The sequence below is a fragment of the Caloenas nicobarica genome, chromosome 2 (assembly GCF_036013445.1).
Source record: "Caloenas nicobarica isolate bCalNic1 chromosome 2, bCalNic1.hap1, whole genome shotgun sequence".
NCBI lineage: Eukaryota > Metazoa > Chordata > Aves > Columbiformes > Columbidae > Caloenas > Caloenas nicobarica.
In genome coordinates this window covers 151,531,834-151,543,923 of record NC_088246.1, presented here as the reverse complement: position 1 = coordinate 151,543,923, position 12,090 = coordinate 151,531,834, and the positions used below count along the sequence as shown (strand labels likewise).

Below are 12,090 nucleotides of genomic sequence, written 5' to 3'. Positions count from 1 at the left end.
GCCAGGCGCGCTGGGGCTGGTGCTGCTGCGCACACCGAGCGCCTGTTCCCCTGCCAGCCCCCCCAGGAGCTCTGCTGGGCCAGACAGCCCCTCGCTTGTCCTTCTGGGGGAACAAGTCCTTGAACGCTTTCCACGTTTTTGAAACTTGATGTATTGTAAACTTTGAAATTGAGTTTAAGAAAACCGAACACCTCTTCAGTGTTTATTTTCCTAAGTAACTTACTAGATTTCTGGCCCTCATCTGTACATGCTGCTTTGAGGCAGGGGGTTGCAAAACCTGGTCTGAAGCCGTAATTTTGTTTCGGCTGAACAGCGTGGGCTGACAGTGTGTGTCATCCCCACAGCATGGCACAGCTTCTTGGTAGTTCATCAACAATGCCCCATGGCTTTGAAAGGAGAGAACCACAACGTTCTCAGAAAGAAAGGTTTTTAGATGATGAAACACAAGCATGCCGGACACCTAGGAACCACAGATGGCTCTGGTAATCTTCTTATGCATCCTGTGCTAATGGTGTACCTTCCACTTCCAGTTCCTCCCTTTGTGCTCCTTAAAGCTAGCCTTGCCAAGCTCGGGCACCTGAAGCCCACTGCTGATGTTTTAAAGCCTACTGCTGATGTTCCCAGAAAACAAATTTGTAGGCATTGGTAAACAGAAAGACTTTTGGATTAAGAAATTCTCTCAGCCACACTTGCCCTTTCTGTTTGTTGTCTTACAAGGTAACTGATAGTACTTATCTTGCCCAGTTCTACAGTTTCTAGCGCATGTTCCTATTTTAGTCAAATGATTTCCAGGATGTAGTAGTAACAGAGCTGAAGAAGCAGCCAGAAATATCCTGGATATGTGGCTGAAATCATGTTATAAACAGTACTTTTATAAATGTAAGACACTGGCAGTTTTACTTTATGAAGTTTTTTTATCTGTTAATTTCCTTAGATAACATTACAGGGAACCAACACTAAAAGACACCTTGCATAATATTGGATACAAAAATGCTATTTGGAATATTTCCGGTGAAGTGATCTTACAAAGATTATAACTTGTAGTTAATACCAAGTTTGTAAAATGCTTTTTATTCTACAATAAAATATAAGGTATAATAAATGAAAAATTGGAGGGTGGTTACTCCAGCTATGTAGAGAAGCCCAGAAAGAAAACCATAAAGATTTCCTCTAAAGATGGTGAGGTCTTGAGCAATTTTTATAAGGACCATCTTGAGTTTATTCATGAGCCTTTAAAAATTCTGCACTGAAATAAACATACTCCAACCATTTTCTTAGTTCCAACTTAGTTGCAGAGTGTTTCTGCAGCTTCTTGGGGTTTAAATTGTGTTTGTAGCATGCCTGACGTTGTAGTATTTGGTTCTTCTTTTGGGCTATGGGGTGTTTCTGTACTAGGGGTAAGTACTGCCCCTGCAGCCTGAGTGCCCATCTTCTCTCTCAGAGCAGGGCTGGCATGTATCAGTGTTCAGAGAAGCGGTGGCCAACGCAAACTTCTGTGAAAGACTTGAGCCAATCTTACTTTTTCCTAAAACCAGAAACTGTATAAACCAGGAAAAACCTACCCTGCCAGTATAGCCTGGTTCTGTTCCAATGCACTTTTCAAGGAATCCCGCCGCAAGTTCATTTTCTGTGGCTTTTTCGGTTCTCTGTAGGAATTCCAGTAACTAACTGGAGATCATTAACCCCTATTAAAATCTGGGAACTGTCATTGGTAACTTTTTGTAATAGTAAAGGCATAAAAATATCTCATGGTTTTGTGTAAAATTTAACAGAAGTCTTGAAGGTAACTGAGTCTCACATTTCAGGCTACCAGAGCTGGATCTAAATTCCCGTGGACAAAAAGTCACACAGATACTTGAGAAGAAAATTGCTGTCCTCTACATGAGGTTTTAACCTCAGGCAGCAACTGGATACTGATTGAGAAGGGTCAGTAGCTTAATCATCTTAAAAATATGACAAATTCATGTTTAGATTATTTAGTCTAATAAAATGAATTACTGGAGTTTCTCTAGCATGCATAAAACACACCAATGACCCTGACTCTTATATCCTTTACCTGGAGGCAGCTTATGTTGTAGTTAAAACTAGAGTGTAAGGTAAGAGATTTAATAAATGGATAACTGGGCACTTCAGCTGTCTGAGGAGGCTCTCAAAAATAAAGTTCGAAAGCTACTTCTCCCTTCCCTTAAAATCTGCTGATCTCATATGTGAGAAGAGAAACTAAATCAATGGGAACTTGACAAGCAGTATCAGAATGGTTATATAAGATACCATTGAACTACTTGCCCAGATGAAATTATAATTAGATTATTTTTAATTGCTCTATTATGAATGTATAGATTTGCTTTTTTCACTTTTGGTGCTGACAGTAAGTCTGGAAAGCATTTCACCATTACCCATTACCCATTACCCACTTTTCTGTTTATTTGAAGAATAACGTAATTCATTGGACAAAGCCAAGTGCACGGTGCTCCTCTTGCTACATACCTACAGTTTTTAGCAGAATGTATCGCTTAAAGAGAACCCTTTCATTTGCAAAAAGCATCATCTTGCTGAGAAGAAGTTTACATGTACATTGCATTGATTTAACTTAAATCATTCTACAGACAGAATTAATATAATCTAGGTAAAAATCTGGGTGTTACAGTAATTTTTAAGCAGCTTAGTTCAGTTTTGCTTGATTTGTTTTTAGATAAACTGAGGTTGTAACCAGTTTACTTTCAATCGTAGTAAGCCTTTCTTAATTTCACTAAATGCATATTAGCATTGGTTTGTATAACTTGATTTATGGACATATTTTAAAAATTTTTAAAAAAATCTTGCAGTTGACGACCACAAAATATTTATCTTAAGCTTTGTGTGTGCAGGAAAGTGTTAGTCACTCCAGCTGTCCTGGCAAACCAGGATCAATAAAGCCACCTTTTCTTACTCTGTTTTGTTACTGAATGCAGGTTTGTTACTGCGGTTTATTCTCCAAGTGAAGTAAGTTATTCTTGTAGAAGTGCTTTTTAGCCAAGATGATTGTCTGCATGAGAACTACACCAATATGGAAAAGGTTTTTTTGCCCCCAAGCAGAGCAAGAAGTTCACAGTTTAGCATAGGCCAAGGTGGTTATTGGAAATTTAATGAGAGTTTAAATATCATTAGCAGTTTCACTGATTATTTTACCAGAAACATAGAGCTACCCTGAGGTTGTAGATACATCTTGAGTAGAAAAATTATTCAGTTCCCCCCAGCTGCAAACTCTGTTCATATTTGAATGTAACCACATAATTTGGTTTTACAGAGAATGATAGCCATGTCTAATCCTTGGGTTTTTATTTACTAGTGTGATCAGTCAAACACATGAAATGTGTTCAGAAATCCCCTTTAGCTGTAGTGCACTTACCTAATAGCTATTGACTTTGGCACAACTTGCAAAATGTACCTGAAAAATATGTATATTCCTCTTGTCCTCAGTTTGGCTCTGTGTTGAAGTCTGTTTCTTAAGTTTGTCTATAAAACTGAATCTTAAGATACTCAATATTTTCTAGTTGTATTCATAAATACACCTTAAAAAGTATGCCAGATAGACCACAAACTTCATGCTATGTATATTGTGCAACAGTTCTATACAAAAACTAATTATTTTGAACCTTTTGTTATAAGAAAAAGCTAAAAACACCTATTGTCATTAATGAGTGAAAGATGAGCCATAGAATTATTGTGTGGAAGCAGTGGGCTGTCATCAGTTAGCAATAATCCCACATTCCTATGATTGTGTTTTCCATAAATATGAAGAAGAGCATTGCAGCAATTCAGGCCCGTGTGCCGACTGCCTCGGAGGAGTGGGATCACAGACTGGCTGAGGGCTGGATTCTGAGCGGCCTGATCGATCCACAAGATCTGTTCGCTAATTGGTCTTCCCTTGTCTACTGTCTTCTGTTAGAGACTGTGTTGTTTATAAACTCTCCTAAAAGACACATTTATGAACCAGTGGATATCATTGGTTAACTACTCAACAAATTTGGGGGCAATTTAGAAGTACTGTAACACTAATTATACTGCCTTTCTTGGTGTGTTTTAGTTTTTCAGCTAAGTTTGGAGAGATTTTATCCCTGTTTTGACTTAGAATTCTTGAAATCTGTGTAGGGAAATCAGGCAGAGGTTCTGTAAAACTACACACTTATCCTCAAAACTCACTCGGTTCCCCAAACAGCTCATTCAGCTCTTTGGGGAACTCTCTGCTATTCTGCAGGAAACAAGAACAACCCACCAACCACCACCACCAAAAACCACAACCAACAACAACAAACACCCACTATCATAGCAGCCACAGACCTAAAATCCTCTCTCATGAGTTACTCTTCAAACATTTCGATAACTGCAAGACTGAAGACCAATACTTTTTTTTTTTTTTTGATGGATAACCTGTGCAAATTGAATCCTACCAGACATGAAATTTTTCAGTAAGAAGCATTGCAGAGACTGAATGGAAGGGGGTGGATGTGCCTTTCATACAGGATGGTTATTATTTTTTATGGGGTTTTTAATGTTTCTGGAGTGTTTTTTCTCATTCATGGAAGCATTGAAATGTTAACAGAATTCTAAGCCTGTCCTTTTCAACTTTTCGTCTTGTACCACTGCTTTCATCTCTGTGTCAGTTTATGAGTGTGCGGCATTAGCGAGCCTTAAGGCATTGACCTTTTCCAGAGCTGATGTGAGGTTAAATCCTCTCTGAATGCTCATCATTACTGCTGGTGAGATTGCAGAAAGTACAGGGATCTCTGGGTCACGTTCTCCGCTGGTGAGATAATTGCCCGCAGGTGAAGAGAAAAATGCAATTTGAGATCTTCCAAGCTTCCAAAGCAGGTGTGCGTTGCTGAGTCAAGAGCAGGTATTGACAGGTTGCTTCTTCTGCAGCATTGACAATGTCATTCCTTAGCAGAGGCAGCTTTGGAACCATTAGTTAGCAGTCGTGGAGACAGCACACAATAGACTGTAGAAACTCCATGAAATTTGACTTTGTAGAACCTCTTTTGAAAGGCCTTGCATGATGCAACCTAACAACAAAACTGTTCTGAGTAGAGATTGTTTATGCAGACATGACTATCCATTTTGTTTGGAGCTTGGAAGAAGATAAGGTCACGTTATCAAATGCTATTTTCTCAGCAGAATGTTGTTGAAAAAACTAGTCAGGTGTGTAACTTCTTTTGGAAAAAGGAGGAAGAGCAAGGTCGATTAGAAATTATATGGTTATAGCTAATCCCCATGCATTCAAAAGTTCTAAGAAACAGAAAAATTTGGGCTAAATTATGTACTTTTGAAGAAGTATTCCAAGTTATTAAAAGTGAAGAGAAAATATTTTTAAAGAGTTGTCTGAAAATCAAAATGCTGCAAAGGACTGTAAAATAGCTTCTTTACATATAAAATAGACAGTGCCATGTATTACTCTAGAGACTTAACCTTATTATTTCTTGGAGGTAAGTAACACTATTTTTCATCTGTCTGCTGTCAGGACTGTATTACAAGGTGTTCTCTCACTTACCTAGAAATAGGGCAGTGAAGTTGGCCTGTATATTTTTGAAGTCAGGATAGTTGCAGCATAACACAGACTGGTGATTACTTAGATTTGGCCTTCAGAGACTAATACTCCCACATTTTTTTTTTTTTCTGAGGCTGTTTTGCCTCCACAATACATTGCTAGGCAAAGGGGAACATCTTTGCTGGAATGTGCTGACAGGAATTTAATAAAGATAGAACTGTGCAGCAATTCTGTTCAGACTTGATGGAAATATTCACTCCATCACTCCAGGAGTTGAAAATTGAATACGTTTAACTTTTGGAAAGGGTCTCTCTTCAGTCCACTTTGAGAGGAAAAATACTCTAGGAAGAGCACATTTCACATTATAGAAAAAGAACGCTTGATATTATGGGGAGGGGAGGTCTGATCATAGCTGCAACTATGCAAGTAGGTCTTTTTGTGCTCTTAGTGTCTGTTTGCCATCTGAGATATTCAGAGCCTGAGGTCATAGCTTCATGAGCGTTTCTTCTGGCAAAAAGGCTGTTTTATGTATCATCCATCACTTTTCCTGCCTTTCTGTTCTGCTTGTGTAGCAAAGGAATAAAGAGGATCAGGGGACCAACCTAGATTAAAGGTAACTTTGTTTTATGGAGCTGCACCAAGTGGTGTAGGTTAGAGTTGGTGGGGGTTGTTAGGGAAACTGTTCTTCTTCTAACATGTACAGTCACCAAACTTCAGTATTACCTTAGCACACGTAGTTTAAGCTCCGTTTGGAAAAAATAAACTGGATCTCTAAAGTGCACTGAGGAAGCCCTGCCTTTCTTCACTGACTTGAGAGATGACTTGAAGAGACGTGCTTACGCTAAAGGTTGCCCTTGTGAATTCTGTCTTCAGCATCTATGCAGATTTCACACAATTACAGTTTTGTCTTGAGAAGCAATTCTAACCACATCATTGTATTAGAACAGACCAGCTGGTTGGAAGGGACCTCTGGAGGTCATCTGGTCCATGCACTCAGCTCAAGCAGGACCGCCTAGAGCTGGTTGCCCAGGACCACATCCAAACCGTTTGTTAGTACCTCCAAGGATGGAGACTCCACAACCTTTCTGGGCAGCCTGCTACAGTGCTCAGTCACCCTCACAGTAAAAAACTGTTTCCTGATGTTCAGACGGAAACTCCTGTGTTTCAGTCTGTCCCTGTTGCTTCTGGTCCTGTCGCTGGGCGCACCTGAAAAGAGCCTGGCTCCATCCTCTTTGCACCCTTCCTTCAGGTGTTTAGATACTTTGAGGTGATCCTGTGGAGCCTTCTCTTCTCCACAGCAAGCAGTCCCAGCTCTCTATCTCTCCTCGTATACGAGGTGTGCCAGTCCCATAATCATCTTTGTGGCCCTTTGTTGGGCTGGCACTGCTCTGCCCGCTCAGCCTAGGACACCACTGGCCTTTGCTGCAAGGGCACGTTGCTGCCTCATGGTCAACCTGGTATCCACCAGGGCCTCTGAGACATTTGTAGGTGAATGGTATCTGAAGCTTTTGCACACCTGAATTAGCCTCTCCAAGTAATCTTTTGAGTTTGTTAATACATCTGAATGGTTCTAATTCTGAGAAAGAATAAGTCAGTTTTGTGTTTCAGTGAGATTTCACAAATTGCTCCATTTTTTCAATCACTAACGATAACCTGGATGTATAGGGTGTCTTCAGTATCCCTTAAGTATAGCACATTACTTCTGAAAGTTTAAATAACTTCCATTTGATCCATAATTCCACTAACATTTTACATATTCTGTTGAGTGTCGTAGATCCAACCTTTAACAGTTTGTTCACAAATTGTCGTTTTATCCTTTATACACAGAGAAGTTAGCCCGTGATTTTCATTACATTCAAATAATAGGTATGAAAAGAATATCCAGATTAACAAAGCCTTATACTGAGGATGTGCAGCTCTTAAATCTTTAGAATGCGAAACGAACTTCTCTTAATTTTATAAACCGTTCGTCCCGTTCCTCTCTCTGCTCTGCACGGCGTGTAATTGTACAGCCTGCACACAGAGTCTTCATGGGCCGCAGGTAGTTCAGGGGTCCCTTTTGTGGAGATCACTCTGTATTTGCTAACCAGCGAGCTGGGAATAGTTTGTAGCAGTGAGCCAGGCAGAACTGGCTTCCCAACATTTTCCTCTTCATATTTTATACAGAATCTGTAGGGATCCTGAATAAGTTATAAAAAGGCAGATCAGGAAGTTGAGAACTTTTGTTTTCTTATCTTGACATCTTTCTGAGAGAATGATGTAATATATTAGTGTCTTTTTCAGTGAGGATTGTATTTATTACCTTACTTTACGTTTTGAAATAATTCAGTCTTGTTAATCTGCCTTCAGTTCTGTTTTCTCTTACGCTCTGATTAACTTGTTTCCTGAGTAAATACAGTCAAAGTTTTGTTTTGCTTTCTACAGAATCATAAACTGGCAATGTCACAGGACCAGGGTATTTTTAACTGTATGATTCCTAATATAGCATATGCAACAGTAGCATTACTGCTGTCACTGATGGAGCTTCTCTGATGTGGGAGTTATGATGGAGGCTAAAAAGACACGACCTGTAGGTGCATATAGCTGTGACTTTGATGTTTTAAGGAGGCATTTGGCTTATTTTGGTAGATAATGGGACTTAGTTTCAGAAATGTTTTTTTTAATGCGTGCACATTCACTCCTGAGATTGTACTGATTGTATTGTAGACAGGATTAACACTTGCTGAAGTTATGACCATTAACAGCTGTCACTGATCAAGAGAGAAAAAAAAGCAATTCTTTTCAAAATGAAGGCAAATGCAGGGCTATTTAGAAATTTGACATATCTGAGTAGAAAAGCTTTGCAGAGTGTTGTTTTACAAAGAGGTATGCTGAGGTATGTGTGTGAGAAAAATCAGATTATAAAATAGACTGAACGAGATGTACTGCGCCTCTAGAGAAAATCTTAGCCTGTGTTCTAGGGCTTAGTTTGACCTCAGTCTTGTTTCTTGAAGTGGGGTACAGGGCAAAAAAGTTATAGTTTCCCTGTAAATGGGAAAACTCTCTTGGTCCATTTGATTTCTTCAGTGTTGAAGAGTGTAGGGCTGGCATCCGTATCAAAAGACAAGTTTAATGCGGAATACCTTAATTCTGCAGAGTTTTGTGAAGAAGAAAACACTACTAGTTACAGTGGAGACTACCAAGAACCTTTTGTTTTCCATAGCAAAAACTGATCCTATGAACTGCAAATATGTGCAGTTTACCTATTTTGTAAGGGTTAGTGACTGTGGATTGCGAGAATTTTACATCAACTGTATTCCTCGTCCAGTAGCTGTGAGTATGCAAAAAAGTTGGGAGAATTTAAGAGATTTAAAATTTGTAATCAGAGCTAGGACCAGCTCTTCAATTTTATTATTCAATGGTAAAGTATTTGTTAAGGGAGAGAAGAACTGAGAGGCATAATTGGATGTTAATTTAATTTGCAGAGTATTTTGCCTAGAATTCACTGGACTGTGTCTTAATGCTTTTTATGTGCAGTATAAAATGTTAGTGGGACAAATATTTTTGTCCATGTTTTGGTGGCAGACATGTGCTGCACAGACTCATGTTGCATATTTTCAGTGAACCCATAATACTTTGCCTTTTAGCACAGATTTCAGAGATGCTCATTCCCACATTCTGCCTCCTCATTCACCTTGTCTTGGAGAGCCTGCTGTCAATATACAGCAATTTTTTTTTTCCCAAGAATGTTACCTTAAAAAAAGAAGAGAAGCAGCTATGTGAAGTCTTGCCTTTGGGAGAATTTCTGAACCATCTCTTCTAGGAGATGACATTTCCGTTTTTCCAAATGCATCGTCTCAGGGCTTTGCTCAGGAAGGCAAAAGTGCTGCCATTGAAGAAGAACCCTCTTGCACAGATTTATGTCCTTTATCAATGAGCAGTTATCCGTTGGTGTTCACAAGCAGTTCATCATTCTCTCTGAGTAGACAAGGGTTTTGTGGGTTCATATTCTTCATCTGTCAAAATATTTTATAACGCTTTTTCAAGGCTTAGCAGTGTTTTTCCAGGCTTAGCTTTCCTAGTGCCAAGGACTCCTTAAAGGCAGAGACTGTGGCCTTCAAAAGCCAAGTACTAGTAGGCATAAAAGCCTACTGTGGTGACAGAAAAGGCTTTAAAAACTTTTGTATTTGTTCACACAAGTGTTTCAGTGTAGAAAATCCCACCTTTAAGCTTCATTAACTTCGTAAGACTGCAAACTGAAAGTCCAGTGTTTTATGCATTTAACTTTTAAGACAATGAGCATTAAGGCTGAAATGCAGATTACAAGCAAGAAAAAAAAAAAAAGAATATTTTCACCCCAGAACAAAGTACTGTGAGTACTGTGAGACCCCCAGCTCTCCAGCACTCCAGCGTAACCCTAGATTGAAGTTTTAATTGTGCCATTCAAAGAAAAATGAAAAATCCTTTGAGCAGTGACCTATGAAAAAAGAGTAATAACTATAAGCTGCAAGACAATGATGTCTTTACCATGCTGCATCCCTGGAATCTTCTGGCACTGGCCCACCTCTCTAGGACGAATGCACTGATAAAACTTCAAAATCCCACTCTCTTAATACACCAGGAACAGTGTGATATAATGAAATACTCCAGTGTGCAGGTATGAGAACTGAGTAAGAAAATGTGGAATATGTCTGAGTACTGAAATCCAGGATTCTGGGAAATGCGACTTGACTTCCCTGTGCACACTAGCCAGCAAATGTTCAGTACGTTTGAGTCTGACATTAAGCAAGTATGTAAAAATGTATATGGGGCTTACAGCAGTTCTTTCGTGCACAAAAGATTCAAGTCCAAATGTTAATACAGAATATGCGATTTAAATGGAAAACAAAGAAGCTTTATGATTCATTATGGTATGCACACTAGCTCGCCCTTGTAGTCATTCTTTAAAATTCATATAATCATCAAATTTTATGTGATGCATTTGAAATAGCACAGACTGAACTCCAGAGCTGCTTTCACATAAGAACCTACAGGCTTGAACAAGAATTGCATGAATGGCTTCACTTTGCTGTGCTGTTGGTTGAAAAATACTACATCTGCAACACATGATATTAATGACTAATTAAGTATTAGATTGCTGTGTGGTGTCTCTGCAGCCATCTAAACTCTCTGTCTCCAAAGGAAGCTCCCTGCTTCCATTGCTATCTGCTTTGAATTTGCACCGATGAACAAAATTAATGATAAAATTTACCACCATTGGAAATGTAACTTGGTTTACTGATGTGGATTGCAGCTTTTCCTCTACTCCTCTCTTTTCCTTCAACTCCACCACAAATCCACTGATCTGGTGTCCCATTACATGTTTACAAAACCTTTGTTATTACATCTCTTGTTCAATTCCAGTGAGACACAGTTCACAGTTTCAGTTTGTCTGTAAGAGAAGCAGCATGTGTGTGTGTGTGTGAAAGTAGGTTTTTCTTTAAATCATTGGGTTTTATTATTGTAGTCGTATTGTGGTGGACTATGCTGTTAACTTAAAACTTGCCATCTTATGCACAGATTATTTTTTTGAAGTGGATACAAATTAACTATAGTTTTTAAAGTCCCTGTGACAGTGCATTCAGTTAAAGACACTCCTTTTGTTTAGGAAAAGAGGAACAGCTTGTAAGAAACACCTTGACCAACTAGTCCTGATGTCTGTGAATTCTTAGAGGTCTTAGTAAATTTCTTTGGTTAGTTTTGTCTTTTTAATGTAATCCAGAAAATATTCATTAGCACAAAACCGCAGGCGTCAGAATAAGGAAATAAAAATAGTTATGGCTGTTATTGCATCCTGAAAACAAAGCCACTGCAGTTTCCATGTATTTCCTTAACAAAGCGCTTGCTTTTTCCCCCCCCAGACCTAAAGATTTTCGAAGGAGGTAGTTCAAAGAAGAAAAAGTGCCATCAGGAATGTCTCTTCTCCTTGAAAATAAATTCTTCTAACATAGAAGCATCTGTGCATCTCGGCCAACCCTTCTATACAGAATGTTTTTGACAGATGTTAGCAAACTTTATTTGGAAAGACTATAAAGATCATTGTATTTGAAACAGCTAACAATAAATATTATGTATTAACAGCAGCGGTACTCTGTGTTGTATGATCTGGTATTTGTTAATTATATTTTTTTAATATTATTATTGAAGAATTGATACATTTCTAATTAATATTCATGTCTCATGGAGAGAGTACGTTGTTTACTGAAATAATGTGTCTCACTCTAAAAGTTGCCAAACTTGAATTCCATGCAGTAGGAGCAGTGACTAATTATGGTCGCAGGGCTCCCACAAAGGGCACCGTTGGTAAATAATCTGACTCGCTTTTCTGGTGAAACGAGATCCATCCTTACACAGCTGGATGGACTAGAGAATGCCCATCTTGGTTCAGAAAAGGCGAATTGTTCATGTAGAGCTCATTTTCTTTTTGGATGACATAAAAAAACAGTGGCTCAAGCCGTTTAATCTGTTAGACTTCGTGATTTTAAAGGTGCTTTCCAACGTAAATGAATCTATGATTCTGTTTCTGTAACTGATTGTGTGGTTCTTGT

General features: G+C 38.8%; 1 protein-coding gene across 1 annotated transcript in view; it reads left to right on the top strand.

The window, feature by feature from the left end:
* The window catches only part of MRPL13 (mitochondrial ribosomal protein L13), a 37,150-nt gene extending 25,528 nt beyond the window's left edge, over positions 1–11,622 (top strand). The window contains exon 7 of the mRNA XM_065628836.1: positions 11,404–11,622. Within this exon, the coding sequence (XP_065484908.1) occupies positions 11,404–11,428 (25 nt within the window). The 3' untranslated portion in view covers positions 11,429–11,622. The remainder of the gene's footprint in view (positions 1–11,403) is intronic.
* Positions 11,623–12,090: the final 468 nt, after the last annotated feature.